This window comes from Lepisosteus platostomus, chromosome 9 (assembly GCF_059453375.1).
Source record: "Lepisosteus platostomus isolate fLepPlt1 chromosome 9, fLepPlt1.hap1, whole genome shotgun sequence".
NCBI lineage: Eukaryota > Metazoa > Chordata > Actinopteri > Semionotiformes > Lepisosteidae > Lepisosteus > Lepisosteus platostomus.
The window spans coordinates 60,769,128-60,787,161 of record NC_142619.1 but is presented as its reverse complement, the minus strand read 5'-3'; the positions used below and the strand labels follow the sequence as shown (position 1 = coordinate 60,787,161).

At 45.5% G+C, this 18,034-nt stretch overlaps 1 protein-coding gene across 3 annotated transcripts in view; it reads left to right on the top strand.

The window, feature by feature from the left end:
• The window catches only part of LOC148655381 (uncharacterized), a 134,824-nt gene that overhangs the window by 21,444 nt on the left and 95,346 nt on the right, over positions 1–18,034 (top strand). Inside the window, exon 1 of one of the 3 annotated variants that reach the window (XM_088645982.1) lies at positions 3,619–3,992. The exons of the other annotated variants lie outside the window; for them this stretch is intronic. Within the exon in view, the coding sequence (XP_088502108.1) occupies positions 3,747–3,992 (246 nt within the window). The 5' untranslated portion in view covers positions 3,619–3,746. Of the gene's footprint in view, positions 1–3,618; positions 3,993–18,034 lie in introns of those variants that run through there. 3 annotated transcript variants of the gene reach the window in all.

Here is an 18,034-nt window from a genome sequence, read left to right as displayed (position 1 = left end):
GAGCCCAGAGCCTTTAGTGAATTTTGTGCAGATTGTTAAAATAATGCCTTCTGGAACTGCTTTAAGTAGGTCATGGTGTGGGGTAGACTTTTGCTGATTCTTTTAATGTCTTTGTATTGGAGCATACATGCAAATATGCATTTCATTGCACTTATGCATATGACAAGAAACTGAATTGAACAGAATTATTGTACAATGCTTGGAAACACTGTATATTCTAGTTGAAGTTTCTTTAAAAAGATTCCCTTTATAAGTGTGTCTTCTAATGATGGTGAGGATGATGCACAAATCTATTTTTTCATTTCTTAAACCAGATATCAAAGTTTGCGATTAGAAAAAAATATTTGTCTGCAGTTACATTTTCGGTTTTTGTAAAATACAAGAGCATGATACGTTCTTTGATCTACTTGTCTTATAGTACCGAAGTTGCATACATAAGTGATTTTGTACCTCATTAGCAAATGGGAATTAAAGTTCATTTCCATGTTTATTAGGCCATTATTATGGGTCAAACATCATTAGCTTTTCCAGCCCTTCCTACCCGTAGGAGACTCAGAACTAAGAAAAAGACTCAGGTGATAAGAAAAAGGGCTGGAACAGGAAACAGTGGAGTCAGAAAGCGTTGAGACAGCATATTGCTAAATAATCAGCCGTGATTGATAGCTGTGTGTACGTTCCCCCATACATTTCTGAGCAGCAGCCTAGCAACAAGCTTAGTGCCATGTAGAGTACCAATGAACACAGCTTTGAAAAAGATGCCTCTTCCACTGCACAGAGCTGACTCGTGTGCAGGTAAGATTATTCTAGGAACTTTGAAGAGGCCACATCGTGCAGTCCCAGAGAGGAATTTAGCCAGGACGTGTATGTGTGTGTCTCTTTCTTTTTATTTGTGAGGGTTGTGAAGCAAGATTGCCAAATTAATTTCCCACGTCTGGGACAGTAAACGTCTTCTAGTCTAATACAAACACCCTCACTCTTACAAACGGCCATGGGATCTTAAATGCCGAAGAGGCCAGTAGCTCCGTTTAACATCTACATCTGAGGGACAGCACCTGCTACAGCATGGTGTCTCTGGTCACCAGCACTGGGTGGGGCACTGGGCTAGAAATTGTGGCTCAGAGCAAAGAGCGCCACATACTGGTCTGCCAACACCAACTCTACTGTGCTTAACCCACCTAACCCACTGTTGCACAGTGCACCCACATAGTTCCCAGCTCCACAGGACCAACTGGAGGAATTTTCAGATCACTTTCTGAAGCGCAGTGACGCAAGACTACAGGCCATAACGGTGGTTATCTCCATGACCCTGGCTGGACCTGCCCTGGTGTGCTCTGTGCCCTGGTGCCCCTACAGACTCCTGGGTCTGAGCCTCCAGCATGGCGGATTCCTGCACTGGCTGGCAGCCTCAGTACTGACCTCCCCTTCATGGCCAATACGGTGCTTTGGGTGTTTAGATTTCTCCTCATGGAAAAGCGGGGGAAAAAGAACACAACAAAACAAGAAAAAAAAAACTATCAATTAGCTGCAGGTGTCTTTTTTTAGTACACTCCACCCAAGGAAGGCTGCTTCACCACTGTGCCTGCAATTACTGAAGCGCTGTTAAAAAGGGCATGTTAACCATTCAAGGCATTTAACGTAGTGAGGAGAGACGTCCTATTTAATAACAACAATAATAATACGAGTAAGGGTCATAATAAAACTTAAGAGCTCTCCTGGTTCTCCGGCAGGGAAAATGCAGCCATTTGTGAACTGCACACAGTGATTATGCTAGTCTAAACACTGCTGAGCTTCCTGACAGGCCCGTCTCCACTGGTTACACCGTGCTTCATTTCCAAGAGGGGCTTGTTAATATTTTACAGCGTTTTTTTTTTACCTTTTCTAGAAGAGGAGTGGGATGGAGCCAAAAAATCTTGATCCGGAGCAACTGAAGTGGAGAGAGACACACTCGTCTTAATGATTCATGATTGGCGAGGCTGATAGACTACGCTGTTTCCATAGAGCCAGCCGCTAGATTCCCCTTTAATGTAATTAGGCCTGAAGATTTATGAATACAGCAGGCCAGAACTTGATCCATGTTCATTTTCAATTACCGCGCTGAAAAGCCTCAGCCCAGATGTCTCTATTTACAGCGCTCAAAAGACAAAGGCGAGGAGCCGGGAAGGGGGGACCAGGGCTGTCACACTTGTTAATTCTCCACTATGAGTGCTCTGCGCAGGTCTTGGCATTGACCCCTGCCGCAAAAGACCGGGACCCCAGGGGCAGGGGCGTCAATGATTCCGAGAGTGCACCCCTGACCTTCTGGGGTCACGCGCTCTGCTGTGTAGGTACTTGTGCACTTGAAGTGGGAGTTTTGCACTGGGGTGACGGTGTGGAGGGCCCAGAGAGGCTGGAGCAGGAGCGCTGAGGCCGGGCTCTCTCTGGTGTCTGAACAGAAAAGGCTTTTTGATGAGCTTTAATACGATTCATCGCGCAGTCCTACAGCAGTCGTTTTTCCTTAATGTGACAGGAGCGCTGTGGCGTTTTACTGTAAGAGGTGAAGGGTTAGTGGGGTCTTTCTATGCTTGCGTTTGATCACCCTGAACTTTTGGGAATGATCGGACTCTTCCCTTTTGGACAGTGCTGGAAACAATGGGGCAAAAAGCAATGCATTTCTGGGGCTTAAAATAGCCCATTATTATGAAGAGCTGTACATTTAAATCAAAGAACACCAAGCTGAACACCTGACATATCTCTGCTTGAAACTCTACAACAGTTTTGCAGCAAAAGGTATGTGTGTTGTTGTGAACTTTTTCAGTGTCTTCCGATCTCTTTAAACTCGCTTGTCGGTGGGCTTAGTAGTCCTCACAGAAGAAGTACTGTACACGTGCTTGAGGCTTTGCTGCTGATGGGGGCTCTCTCGACAAACACGGAAACAACAGAAAAAAAATAATTAAAATATCAGTCTGTGCGGAAAAGCACCTTTTCTCTTTTGACCTTTAAGAAACGTGTTCGAAGCACCATTGAAAACCTCTTAAAAAAAGAGTCAAGGAAAGTGAGGTTAGTTCCGATGCAGGCATGTATAGTACTGAAAAGCAGGCCAAGCCACCATATTACAGATGTTCCTCCACTCACTGGCTCACGTAAACACTTCTCAGTAAACTTCATATGCACATTGCTCCTGGGAGCTGCATCAGAACATTACCAATATAACATTTATCCATCCATCCATCCATTTTATAACCAATTCCTCCAATTCAGGGTCACAGTGTAGCTGAAGACTATCCTGACAAAGCAAAAGACTCAAGTACTGTGCCACCCGTACAGTTTTTTAACACACAGAACTCTGCACAGAACAACACTAACAACACCCGTACGGCGCGTTCTACAGATCAGGATCCTGTACAGAAACGTAGTACACACCGACAGCACGGGGAGAGCCTTGTGTTTTAGGACTGAAGGAATGATTTTATTATTCATTTTTAGTTCAGGTCCAAGATTAACTCACAGCTTGTCTCCTCTTCATGATAAACCTAAAGGCAACCAACGTCTTTTGCCAGTTTAACATTTACAGAGTGACCTCCCCTAATGATTAACAATAATCACCCAGGGTCTGAGGAAAAAAATAAACACTGTTCCTTCCCACAGAAGAGATGCATGACTGAATTCTGGTACTAGTCTCGCCGTTTCCCTAAGTCTCTTCTTCACACTCTTTGCTTTTTAAAGATAAAGGCTTGAATAGGAAGGTGAGAAACAGGGTGGGAGGCGACATGGGGTTGGTGCAGCTTTCTGAAGAGTGTAGGAGAGCACCCGTGTTGTGCTGCTGGAAGCAGAGGCCTTTCCCGTCTTCCAGGAGTGTCTCGAACATGAACCTTCACAGCAGCAGGTACAGAACTGCACTGTCCATAGGCCGTGTGGGGACTAGGACCCAGCCTGAGGACGGCCAAGGCTTCGCTGGTCCTGAGGGACACACTGCTAGAAGGCTGTACTGCAACGCGGTGGACAGCAAAGAAAGAGTAAGTTCAACCACCTTCAGCTGTTAAGTTGTGAAGTAAGAATTACTGGGCAGTGACTTTTGTTGGTGTTTTAAAGAAAAATACCGACTTGTATTTTGTAAGTGGTGATATGGTTGTATGGGTATTCTTGGGTAGGACAAGTGGCCAGATTCTCCAAACTCAGATCCACAATGCCGAAAGTCCAGTCCTCTGAAGTGAAACTCCAAAGCGCTTTGATTTGACAGCTTTAGACCTTCTATGTACGTCACTGCTGAGCTTGTTGCTCATGTTGGAGAAAAAGGTGCTTCGTCGTCTGAATTTATGTCTGTCGGACTCTGCCCAAGCACCTTCTGAAACAGAATACGATTGAGATAGCAGCTGAGAGCACATCAGCACCCCAGTCATTTTCTTGAACTGTTCTGGTTCAAGCCTGCTCGTTTATAATATAATAGGTCTGCTTCGCATGTCGTTGCCTCGTTCCGAATCGCAGACAATGATGGAAATATGGCGCTGCGCATACCTGGAAATGACGTACGGTAAATTGGAGGTTTTACAAGTTACGGCGTGCATTTTACTTTCATTGCGTTTGGGAATGAACTCGTCGATGCTGATTCATTCTAACCCCGAAATATAAAAAAGGGTTGCAGTTCCCCCTTAAACAAGCCTCGTGATTTGCAGTCACTAAGCAAAGTCCTTGTCAGACAAGCACCTCCCCTTTCTTAGCAGCCGAACCTGCAGCACGACCCCTGGCGAGGCCCTGTCCTGCAGCTGTGCAGGTGCCGGCGCGGAGTCTGTCCAGGGTGCTGGCCTCCATACCCCACACGCAGTGGCCATCTCCCCTGCAGGAGTACAGCTACTGCACCACTCGGGCTCTCTGCCTGTTTGTTTGCGCCTGAGTCCTGGCACTTTCAAAGCGCGTTTAAAAAAGCAGCTCTACAGGTTTCCAGCCGCATTCAGGGGAAAGACTTTAGTGTCCAGTGAGAAACATCATTCACACACGTCTTCTTTCTTTTTTTCTTTGCCACTACTGCGAATCTGATTTGTCCTCGGACTCCTCCTGGACCAGATGGAGAGTTCTGTGAATCTTCATTCTGGAGGCCTTTTTTTACTGCTGATGTGTCAAAACAGACTTGATCCCATTTCTGCCAGCTAGGATAACAGGAACGAATCTGACTTTCTGTTCTCAGCTCATAATTTCCATCTTCAGTAGGAGCTCCTTCTCCTAACTTGTTGCTTCTTCAGTATGTTACTGAGGGAGGTCAAGGACCTCTTGAAATGACTCTGAATAACAGCAAGGCAGTGATTAAAGAGAGCCCTTGGTTTTCACAGACGCCAGAAGACCACAGCTCTTTAATTTTTTATCCTCCTAATTCAGCACTTACAGTCCACTGCTGTTGATCTCCATTGTTAATCATCTTGAGCAAATGGACACCTTCCCTAAACCCTGACGCATCCTTTTAATAGGCACTTAGCCAGCTCTTCCATTGTGTGGGAGGTAGTGTAGCCTAGTGGGCCAGTCTCTGGGTTCATGACTGCTGCACTGTGGGTTTACACCCCTGCTGCAGACACTGCTGTTGTACTTGAGGGAGGGACTTTACCCCTAATGCCCCCAGGCCATCCAGCTGTATCAACAGGAGCCAGCAATGCCGAAGGTAGCTCCTGTGATGGATTGGTGTCCTATCCAGGGGGAGAATCACATGCTCTCTGACTGCTTTGCATCTAGAAAGCAGAATAACCTGTGGCTCCACGAGTCTTAGTTTGTGGCTCAGTGACCTACTCAATATTATTTTGCATGTGTTCACATTAATAGTTTGTTTCCAGTGAACCCAGAGGTAAAAACCCACCTTTTTTCCCCTTTCAGTTTAGTTATTCACCTTTTCTTTTAAAGAACCCCTGTTAGTACAAACGTGAAAGGAGACAGGCTTTGTCTCTTTTAAGTCCAGCGATCTCGGTTCTGCCCAGCTCCGACGCCCTAATGAATTTACACGAAGCAGCGCAGCAGGTTATTTCTGTTTATCAGGGCGATCAAGCCACTCCGACAGGAGTGTCACTTTGGTTTCCTGCTGCTTCCCCCAGCTGAGAGGACGCAAACAGCTGTATCGCTGACTTCTGCTCATCCTATTGTCACGGGCCAGGCAGAGCCATATTGTGCTGATTGCGATTAAATTAAAGCAGAAAGGAGGCAGGTCAAATGGGGAGTGCGTCAGGCCAGCGGGGATCTCCCCTGCCCTTTAAAGCTTGTTTGGGGGTCACAGAGTCAATGCAGTCACCTGACCCTTGATGAAGCCTCCAACTGCCTTTGTGCTCCGTGGCGTTGCTTGGAAGAACTTAATTAAAGACAGTTGAGTTTCCTTCCTAGCATCGGCGCTTGCCTGTACCCAAACCTCAAACGCCTTTTTCCTCTCTCGTCTGTGGGTGGGTGTGCTCTTGTATTTTGTTTTTCTTTTAACTTTTAAGTCGGGGCGGCAGCCCTTTCTCACTTCTCAGCTTTTTGAAGGTTTCGATTCTAGCGTCTCAGGTCACAGTGAGGATTTAATCTGACTCATTGCTCTGCTGCCTCTCCCAGCTCCCACCTTTGTGCAAGAGCTGCAGTGTAGGGACTCCCCTCTCAAGTGACAGTTAATCAACAGCCGACACATGTTGATACAAGACCCCCAAGCACAGAAGGTAAACGAAAAAAGAAAAACTCTTCGAGGGTCTGTACCCATTTTCTTTAGATCTCTCGCTCTAGGTCGTGCCTTTCTGCTCTGTTTTCTGAGATCCCCTGCTGTTACTGAGGAGGGCATTCCTGTTTGTTTTGCTTGGAACGGAAAAGTTTGTGCAACAAATATTTTCCCTGATTTGACAATAGATGCAAAATAAATGCGCAGTGTTGGCATTGCAGCCTCGCAGTGCTGGGGCCCTCGGCTCGAATCCCGGGGTGCTGTCTGTGTGGAGCTTGCATGTTCTCCAAGCGATCACGTGGGTTTCCCCTCACAGTCCAATGACATGCTGGTAGATTAATCAGCTTCTGGAAAAATTGGCCCTGTTGTGAGTGTGGGCATATCTGTGTGTGTGTCTGTGTGTGTCCTGCAATGGCCTGGTGTCCCATCCAGGGTGTATCCTGCCTTGCACCTGTTGCTTGCCAGGATATGCTCTGGCTCCTCTGAGACCCTGAATTGCATAAAGTGCTTAGAAAATGGGTGGATAGGTAAATATCTATACATCTATATATACATAATTACTCCTCTGTGTTTGGGGTTTGCTCATCTGAATGGAAGGATATCTACAGGGTATTTAATACAGTAAGGCCCGTATTCTCACAGGATTGTATCACAGATACAGTATGGCATTACAGTCACTTTCTCCCTAATGGAAGAAATGAGAAGTGACGAACAAAATGTCTTTTGCTATAGTATATAGATGTGATCTGTGAGTAACTCGCTCTTCAGACGTTTGACACCTGATAAGAATGTTTAGAATTGCCAAAAATATTCCCATGGTTTAAGAAGTGACTGTGACTGAAAATGTAATTTGGAAAAAAAAAAACCTTGTCTCAATCTCCCTTCAGAAACTACGAGCCCTGAACTGGGTGGCAGGTTTTAATTAGAAGGATCTAACCTTGTAAAACAGCAGTGGAATCAGGCCTGGCTGCGTACTTCACGATGGGCGGTGGCTAAATTCTGAATTAATCCGGCCAGAAATGTGATTGACCCTAAAAGAGGTGAAATCTAGAAAATCTCATATCAGTTGACAAAGACATAAAACTCTAGAGATCCGTACTCCGAGTTTTAGGGATTTCTAAATTTCTATGGTTCGTACTAAAATGTGCTTGTATTCTGCTGGCCTGTTATGTTATAATAAATAGACAACTGTTCCTTTAGAGTGTTATACGGATATCACAAAACATTCTTTTTTAGATTACAAAACACATCCTACACATGTGTGAGTTTTCAAAACGTCCTGCAGGGACAAGCTATTGAATGTTTTATTCAATCAAATCAGGATGTAATGAAAACTCAGCTTGGGTTCATGATAAAAAAAAAAAACTTTGTTCTAGATCTGTGGCATCACTGATAGATTCCTGTGGGAACCCAGCATCTGCGCATACACTATTGTTAAGCCACATTTCCAGATGGCTCTTTCTGCTTCTCCATCTTTTAATGTCTATCCTGGTTGTGGCTGTTGCTTTTAAGTGTAGGATTGTGTAGAGAAGCCAAGAAAAGCTATTTGAAGTTTGCTTTCTAGATGCATTTCCCCCTTTTTGTCAGGTCCTGCTCCTGCATCTGCGCTCGAATTGAATTTACAATTTGTTTACTTTCAAAATTTGGGAGAGAGTTGGTTCTTTCGGCCAAACACAGGTCGTAGTAGCTTTTCAAATTATTTCAGAATAATTTAAGAATCGATTCAATTGATTAAAAAAGAACTGTTTTTTGGGGTCCGTATGGGCCCAAGCTGGAGCTCCCTTTGGGCCTGGGCCTCTCGGCTCAGTGCAGTGCCCCACGTACCCCATGGGGGCAGAGTGAGGAGGTGTAGACAGGCTCTCCCCCCCGCTTGCCCATCGAGCCCATCAGGTGTCCACTCGCTCCCAGCTCTGCAGCCACACGCAGGAGGCTCAGCAGTGATTGGAGGAGAGAGATGTCCCTCAGTGATGTCACAGAGCCTGCAGGTGCCCAGGAAGTAGGAGCCTCCTATTCGCTGCTCCCTGCCCAGTGCTGAGCCAGATGTGCGCCGCCATGTGGGGAACCTCTGTCGCACCAGGTACTGGGAATGTCAGGGTGACAGAGCTCAGAACAGTGTCCCCCGCAACCTTTAGCATCTCTCACATTAGGTCCACCAGAGGGAAAATTAAACACCTCATAAAAGAGCCCATGTCAGGGCAAAGAAAAGTTTAGTTATGAAGACGACAATGTAGGGAAGAAATTAAAAAGCAAACAAATACCAAGAATACACAGTATTGTTTAAAGCCTAGAATTCAAATCAATAGGAGCGGTTTTAAAAATGTATAACGCAGAAGTTAAGCCTCAATTAGATTATTGCGTTCAATTCTGGTCAGCACCTTACAGATGATACATCACTGCTCCAGAATCAGTCCCAGGAAGGGCAGCCGGTGACATTCTGGAGCTCAAGGCAATATCCAACCCTGACGGGCTGAGGAAACCGAACCTTTTAAGATCTGAACAGAGCAGACTGTGAACGGGCCTGAGGCATTCACATCCACAAAGGCCTCGACAAAAATCAACCTAGTACAATTCTTCAAAATAAACATGAAACATGAGCCAGAGGTCACAGATGGAAGCTGTGTGGCCGGGCATTTAAGAGCGCGAACTGGAGGCCATTCCTTACGCAAGGAGTGGTGCAGGAACAAGCTCCCCAGGCAGAACACAGGCTTCTTTCCAGGACACAACGAGATCCTCCATCCAGAACAAATGGCTAGCGGCGCCCAGACAGGCTGCAAACTGTTGTTTGTAATCTTTTTTACAGTCTTCAAGAAATGATCTTGTTGAAAAAATAAGAAATATTATTCCTGAAAAATGTCCTTTGAATGACATGAATAGCAGTGGCTTCAAAGATGTCAGGTCACCTCTTGTCAGCTTGTCTGATGGCGCTCCTTGTCCACCACGCGTGCTGCTCCGCGTGGCCACAGCTACAGGGTTTAGGATGCTTTCACCCCAACGGAGCTTTGACAGGATGTCAGGGGTAGTGGGCTGCAAAGCTGCAGTCGTGTACAAAGGAGAACAGGCCGTGAATATTCGGATAAGAAGGCGCAAAACCCATTACTGGACTCCCACGACAGTAACAGCAATCCCAGGCTGCCAGTATTCCGCGAAGATGCTGTGGTTCAGGCCCAATTGAAACACAGCGTCCACTTCTGTGCTCCTGCTTGTTGAAGAATTGATTAAATGCCTGCTCTTGTAAGCTAGCCCAGCGAGAGTGTAATCGGGTACCAGTGATTAATAAAACATACAGGGGCTGGGTGTCAGCGTGGCTCTGGTCCCTGGGTGGCGAAGGACAGATGGTTCGCAAGCTCTGAGGCCTGCTGAGGCTCAGCTTCGTCTTCTATCCCCATTAGCATGAAAGGGAAGCGTACCTTTTGCCACCAGCTCTGAAGAGGTGATGTGACCTTTTCAGTGCCCGCCAGTTATCATTGATGTTTCATTTAATTTTTGTCTTTGGGGCAAACAGCTGTAGAAATCCCGGATGTATTGGATGTAGCAGCTCTTCCACCTGAACCACAGACTTCGAGAGTTGGTCGCTCGAAGGAAGTGTCGTAGGAGACTACCTCACGATATGGCAGGAGAAACTGGCTGAACACGGTGTGTGTGTAACCTCACCAAGCCCTGTCTTGAGCTGAGAGCTCAGATGGGCGAAGCTGAATGTACAGAGATATGCTTCGTTGCTGTTGAAAGTTAATTGGTAATTAAAAACAATATGTTGATTAATGAGCCAATGTCAATTAAAAAGCAATACGATAGTTCTTTGAAGCATATTAAGCTCAAACTCTTTTTGGTATGTGTTTTGGACTGATTATTTCTTTGCGTTCTTGCCTTTCAAGTATGATAGAAAGTATGAAAGTGAAAGTTTGCTTAATTATCTCCCACTTTACTGCATTTCATTTCACGTTCTGAGAAAGCCACGGTTCTTGCCTCCTCAGACTGGGAATGGCCTTGAGTAGGCACAGGGAACAGCAGAGCTGCCTTTTAACACCTGAATAACAGGCAAAGACTCGATCCTTCTTTTTATCACTTTGAAGTCACAGAGTGTAAAGCCAGTGTCCCAGGAGATATGGCTCCTGCAGGAGAGGCAGGACTCTGCAGACATGCCTCTGTGAGGTCTCCTGCGTCACTGACGCCCAAGAGGGGTCAGGCCAGGCCAGCTCCTGACACACAGGCGCCCCTGGCCAGCCAGCTGACCCCCGAGGCTGCGCCTCGTCCTTTCTCATACTCTGCCTCGTGTTGTGCACTGCGCACTCAGGGGGACGAGCTGAGGAACCGTTTCCCCCGAGCCCGAAGCGCTCAGGGAATTACACCCGAAGAAGATGCCTGCTGACATCAGCCTCCCCCCCCTCAAGCCCCTCTTGCTCTCTGGACAGCTAGGAATTTCAATACAGAGGCTCCAGTGAAGCAGGTTCATAGCGGGGTTTCTCATTCTTATTTCTCTTCTTATTCTTGTGAAAACTCTGCTAATAATAGTGATTCCGCATGTACAGCGTGTGGGATTTCTGTAGTATCTTTGCTGTGCCCCGATGGAAGAAAATTTGAACATGGGGGAGTCATTTTCAGTTTCTTTTTAAAATTAAAAATACATATTTTAGATCTGAGAATAAGATCCAACTTCTTTAAGATGTTTTGTGTTATTTTTTTGTGTAAGGAGGTATACCCAGTAACTGAATATTTTTAAAAGAAGCATTGCGTGGTCTACGCTGTATGATCTCAATTCATTTTTATTTAACACTTGTCAATGTTTCGGTAAGCAAGCCCTCATCCTGACAACTTGTTTGCCAGAAGAATGCTGACAGGTGAAATAAGTGAAATTGGTTGTGGACTGGAGAGAGTGTGCATTCTGCTGATCCTGCTATTTTCAGTGATTTTTTTTATTGGAGAGTGTCTCCATGATTTCTTAGTCTTTTTCTTCTTTTTGTATCACAATTCATGATCCGGAGACTGAAAAGCTAACTTCGCGGTTTGTGAATACAATAATTGCTCTATCTGCATTTTGAAATCCATTTCAAATCCAAAAGGGCAGATTTCCTAGAACTGGAACTTCCCACAGATACCCTGCCGTGGTTAAAATGGAAAACATTTCTCCGAAGCTGAACAAAAAACAGCGCATGAAAAGGCCATGCGTTAATCTGATGAACAGGTGAGCAAGGAGCAGGAAAACTGTGCTATGTTACAACTTTTCAGGTGAAAGAATGCAAGGCTGAGGAGTAGCTGTCTGGTGTGATTCTGCTCACTGAGGGCACAAAGGCAGCCTTGTCAGTCTCTCTTATTCAGTGAAGAAATCCGTGTCTCTTCAGATGACACGGTCCATGATGAAGCAGGGCCAGCCTCGCAAGTCTACAAAAAACAGAAAACTCCGCCACCGATTAGAGCAGAGATGTTTTTTTTCCCTGGCGGGCTGTGCTCCCCTCATGCATCAACAAAACCAATATTTTTATTATCTGTTACACAGGATTAGGGTTTGCCCAGTTTGTCTTGTGAGGTTCTCCTCTTCTATGATGCTAAGATTAGGACACGCAGTTCCTCCCAATTCAGGAACAAAGGAACAAGCATGGGACTTGTGCAGAAACACTACAGCATTCTCTAGCTTGCTGTGAGCATCGTGAACTGTACTTCAGCAGATGCACAGGAAACCTTTGCTTCACAAGGTTTATGAGAAACAAAACCCAACACAAAATGGAGCAGACAAGAACAAAACCACACCCAGTAATTCAGTAGGTCAATGTACACTACTGTGCGGGGCCTGAAGGAGACACACAGGCAGAAGATTGATCTTCATACCTCCAGAATCTTTCTTATCAAACTTTATTTCCCTGCCAAAGAGTATTTCTCTTTAGCAGAAGCTGCCGAATTCCTTCCTCAGGGGTGTGCAGTCAGTTCTGTTATCACAAAAGCTCTTGTATGGTAAATTTCACAGGATGGAAAAAATAAAACTCAGAGACTTACAGTAACAGTATGTCTTAAAATGTTTAACATACTGTACAAACCAACAGCTGAACATTTTACAGTGTTGTTTCATACAACAGGTGGATGCTGCACATTGGTGGTGGTGGAGGGGAGTCCCCATTACCTGTAAAGCACTTTGAGTATATATATATAAGTGTAAGCAATTATTATTAATTATTATATAGAAATTAGGTAGTTCAGATAGCACACAATAGCAAATCAATTCTTTGCAAAGACTGCCCAGATATCAAGACTGATAAAAAATAGATTCAATAAAACATATTTCTTATACAGTATAGAACTATATACTGAAATCATTTTTTCACTATTACTTAGAGGAAATACAGTCAATACAAATCACGCTGCATTTCAAATACACTGTTACAGACATCCTCCTCATCACTCAACCAGTTTCCTGATTGAATGCTGCTGCCTTTCAGAAGAAAGGATGTCTGAAATTTCAGTCAGTCGATCACAGGTAGATAATCCGCTGGCTTGATGGTGCACCCTGCCTCTCCAGGGTCCCAGGATGTGTTCCGGCTCCGGCCTCTGTCTGTGGGGAGTCTGCATGTTCTCCCTGTGTGTGCCTGGCTGTTCTCTGAGGGCTCCTGTTCAGCATCGTTGTATGGAGAGGGGTCAATGAAATGGGCTTTTCAAGATTTAAGACGAATGGGAGGAGAATGCTCAGCCTGTCTGGCCTATCGGGTAGCAGGTACTGTTGTTTTAGTTGAGGAATCTCATCCGGCTGCTTCTTGAAAGAAACCAGGGTGTTGACTTCAACAGCATGTTCTCATCTCCCACAACTCTTTGTGTAAAGAAATGCTTCTTGTTTTCACTTCGGTGCTGTTCACTTGTGTCCTCCGCTTTGTGTTCCGCTGTTCATTCTGAAGGAGGTCACTGGGTTGACTATGTTAGTGTCTTTAGGATTAGGAATACTAGGAACGGTTCCCCTGGTAGTCCTAAACTTCTTAGTTCAAGATTAAAAAGGTCCAGTTCCTTCAGCCTGTCAGATTAGGACATTCCCCTTAAGGCCAAGAATGTATCTTCTGGCTTTTCTCTGGACAACAATATCTTTTCTATAATAAGGTGGAAAAGAGGTACGCAATATTCTAAATGAGGCGTTTTGCTATTTTAAAATAACATCCCCTGGTTAAAGTTCTAAACTTTTAACTACATATCCTAACTTTCCTGTTGCCTTTTTTATTGCTTCTCCACATTGTTTAGAAAATTGGGAAAAAACACACACACACACACACATAAATCTCAAAATGCTGCTAGAGCAGGAAACTATTTTTCCGAGTGCCTATGACATGGGACTGGGAGGTGCTGCTCTCCTTGTTCATTAGCCAGAGTGCTCTGGGGCCTAATGTTTGTGATTACCGCTGTTGCTGTGAGTCCGCGCAGGAGATAAACCGTCTTCCCTGCCTAACCTTCGAGTGCAGTATCATATTACATTTTCATTAGGGCAGGAAGGTGCAGGCAATTAAGGAGCAGACTTCTTCGGGCTGAAGAGGCAGGCCAACTAACTTTCACTTCTCACGCACCTGACTGCCAAGGTGGCTTCATTTACCAGCGCCTGGGGTACTTGTGCTCGGCTTTGTGTGCTCCATGTGCCATCTGTCTGCACTTCACTGTTAACTAGGAGCCATTTTCTTCCCTTCTCCTCGCTGCGCGGCCTCTCTTTTTCCTATTTTCTTTTGCCGTTTCTGAACTAATACCTTTGTGTTCCTGCGCTGTGTTGCGTTCATCTGTGCTGCTTTCAGAGCCGTCAGCTATTAACACCCACCTTTTCATTTTCTCATGTTTCCTATTCTTCTGTCTCGCTCTGTCGAACTGTACGGTGCCCCTCCCCCTCGCCCCCCCAGCACCCCCCCTTTGTTCTAAATATACTTGATTTAGCTTCGAATACCTAATTAGTGCCAACAAGGTAATTGTTTCCTAAGTGCTCACAGTTTGCTGTTTAATTGGCTCTTATTTATCAGCCCCTATTATCAGGCTGCCCTTCAATTAAAATTAAAGCGATTGTAATGAATTTCTAATGGTATATTCATACGAACTGAGGAGGAATCAAGTGCAATGACCAGCTGGAGGCAGGCACATTCTGCAGAACATGCACTGCGCTGCAGCAGCAGCACAGACACGCCTGCCTTGGGACAGGCTAAGTCCCATTAGCCTTGGTCAGTCTGAAATGTTATGCATTAGTTCATTCATTTATTTTTAATCGAGAGTTATTTACTGAACCGTGACACAGATAAGCCTGAATTTAAGTTATTGAAAGGCATACTTTCCTGATTTGTGCTGATTGCCTTTGTACCTCAGGGCTCTCCTGCTGATAACCACAGAGGTGTAGGATGACAGACCCTGGTAAAACAGGAAAACAGGGAGCAGAATTATAAGAACATAGCCAAGGTTACAAATGTGAGGTGGCAATTCAGCCCTTCCAGCCTGTTGGGTAGTTAGTAATTAATTAGTTGATCAGAATCGACTTTATTGTCCACACGCAATGGAAAATTTCCTTTGGCCTCAGTGGGACAACTGTAAAAATAATGTGTACAGTATACAGAGTACGTAAAACAGTCAGCGGATTTTACTGATGTACAGTTTACAATTTGTGTAATATCAATAACGAACCCATACAATATGGCTCAAAAACATTAGATTCAAGTGTGAGACACAAGATTGAAGTGGGGGCTGCATGCATGTACTGTACAGTATATGCTCTGAAGGGTCTCCTACATCAGAGTTTGAAAGATGAACAGCTCTGGGAATGAATGACTTCTTAATGTTTTCTGTGACCTGTGGTACTCTAAAACATCATCTGGATGGTACTCTTTCAAACTGGGAGTGTAGTGGACCCCAGGACCATCCAGACATTTCTTGGAAGAAGCCAAGGTATTGGCATCAGCCACATGGCTGGGTAGCTGGATCCTCTCACAATCCACAATCAGCCTTCCCACTGCGCCCGCTGTCTTATTTCAGCATGGCTCTGGGCTCGCACTTGAAATACCTCTTATTGCATCGCCCTAATCACATGGGCTTCTGGTTGTTTCAGTGCCTTTAGTCTAATCTCTCTGTCTCGTTCAGGGCTTTCTGATCCTCTCAGGAGCTTCCACAGCGGAGGTAGGACTGCTGAATTCCAAGAGCTGGGATTCACTTCCACAGCCTGCCCTCCATAATAACAATTCCTTACACTTATATAGCGCTTATCTGGACCCTCCACTCAAAGCTCTTTACAGGTCATGGGGATCCCCTTCACCACCACCAGTGTGCAGCCCCACCTGGATGATGCACCAGTACACTCCCCACACACCAGCTCTCAGTGGGGAGGAGAGCAGAGTGCACCAGTACACTCCCCACACACCAGCTCTCAGTGGGGAGGAGAACAGAGTGAAGAAGCCAGTTCAGAGATGGGGATTATTAGGAGGCCATGATGGGTAAAGGCCAGGGGGGAATTTGGTCAGGATGCCAGGGTTACACCCCTACTCTTTTCAAGAAACACCCAGGGATTTTTAACGTCCACAGAGAGTCAGGACCTCAGTTTTACGTCTCATCTGAAGGACGGCACCTTTTTACAGTATAGTGTCCCCGTCACTATATTGGGGCATTAGGACCCACACAGACCGCAGGGTGAGCGCCCCCTACTGGCCCCACACTCTTCCAGCAGCAACCTTAGCTTTCCCAGGAGGTCTCCCAGCCAGGTACTGGCCAGGCTCAAACTGCTGAGCTGCCGTGGGCTGCCAGCGGTGACTGCAGGGTGGACATGGCTGCTGGCCATATGAAAGAAGGACAAGAGGGGACATCCCTCCCCCTCTCTACTGAGCCGATTGATTCCATTAATCAAAGTGGGCGGCTGGGCGGTGGGCTGGGACTGGCTCCGAGGCTCCTGATTGGAGCAGGTGAAGGCAGGGGCTGCTCCACATATGTCTGCTGGAAAAGGTTCTTTATGGAAGAGCCGAGTGTTGGCTGTAGATAGATGGGTTCTGCTGTGCTCCGGACACAGGCCACAGGCTACAACAATACCACGGCGCTGTGCCAGGGCAGATCAAAGGCTGGCGGAACAGGTGGTTGCAATTGACATGCTTTTCCCCACCACACATGAAGCTGACCCCTGGTCCTGTGAAAAGATATGAGGTTACGAACTGTGAAACCACCCGTTTAAACAAGTCTGACCCTTTCTGGACAGTGTGTGATGCACTGCTGTGACGGCATACTGGCTCTTTTCTGCGAAACAGATTGATAATTGTTGGACTTCTGGCTTGCTGTACTGCTGAGATGTGATGAGACAGAGTCTTTACTCAGTTATTGTGCTGCTTTGTGAACTTTGGAGGAGTGAGGGAACCCTTTATCCTTGATTGTCATATTTTCTGCTGATGAAAAGTTTATTGTGTAGGTGTTTTCCATTTTTCACTGAGGTTCAGTTGCACACCACTGTCATGACAATGACAAAAATGATGATAAAGGAAAACAACATGGTATTTTATGTTTGTTTCGTAGGTTAGATTTGCACACTATATAGGAACTAGGAGTGAGGTCACTGACAGTGATTGTTTTCTTATCTTTTTGGTATCCAAAAATAAACAAGCAAAATAAGTCAACCAAAGAACCAATGGTTTTTGACAGGGGTGTTAACAAGTCTTATGTAGCATCCAATTTCTTTCAGCCTTACAGCAGCCAATGGTGAAACAAGGACTGATAAAGCTCTCTTCACAAGCTGTGGATAACCAAGAGCCAGAGAACAGCAGAATTCAGCCAGAGTCCTGTCAGCATAGTATTTTCAGCAATTCCTTCGCTCTTAAATCGATCAATTCATCGTTTGCCAAGTCATTTCCAATGTTGTCAGGGTTAGCAGGAATCGAATTCATGTGTCCGTTTTCATACCTTCCAAGCTGAAATATCTATTCAAAGATGTAAGAGGAGTTACCAAACGGTAGCAGATGTCTTTCTGGAGAGAAAATGAAAATATTTTATTGCTTTTCATGTCTGCCTCAAGAATCGGAAAAGTAGCATAATTTATTTTTTGTACTCTTCTCTTCCAAAGGAGCAATGTAGAAATGTGCCAGATATCCCAAGGAAAGGATCAAATCCTTGCTTTCAAGCTGCACAGAAAGAAGCTGTTCTTTCCCCATCAAGCAAAGTGAGATTTCAATCAGAAGTTCCTTCCAACGTTGCAAAGCAAGACCTCTGCAAAGCCTCTGTGCCAAAGCTGCTTGGGCAGGCAGGCGATGGTCCTGGGCTCTGGCAGGAACAAAGCTGACAGTTTGTGCAGCTGTTGACAGGACATCTCTCAGAGTTTCTGGAGGTGGTTTAGAAGCCAGAGCAGGTAGGTGTGGGAGGCAGTGAGTCACCATGAGGTGTGGAGCTCCTTTCTTCACCGGGTGGGAATTTCCAGAGCTCTTCCGCAGCACAGGAGGTGCT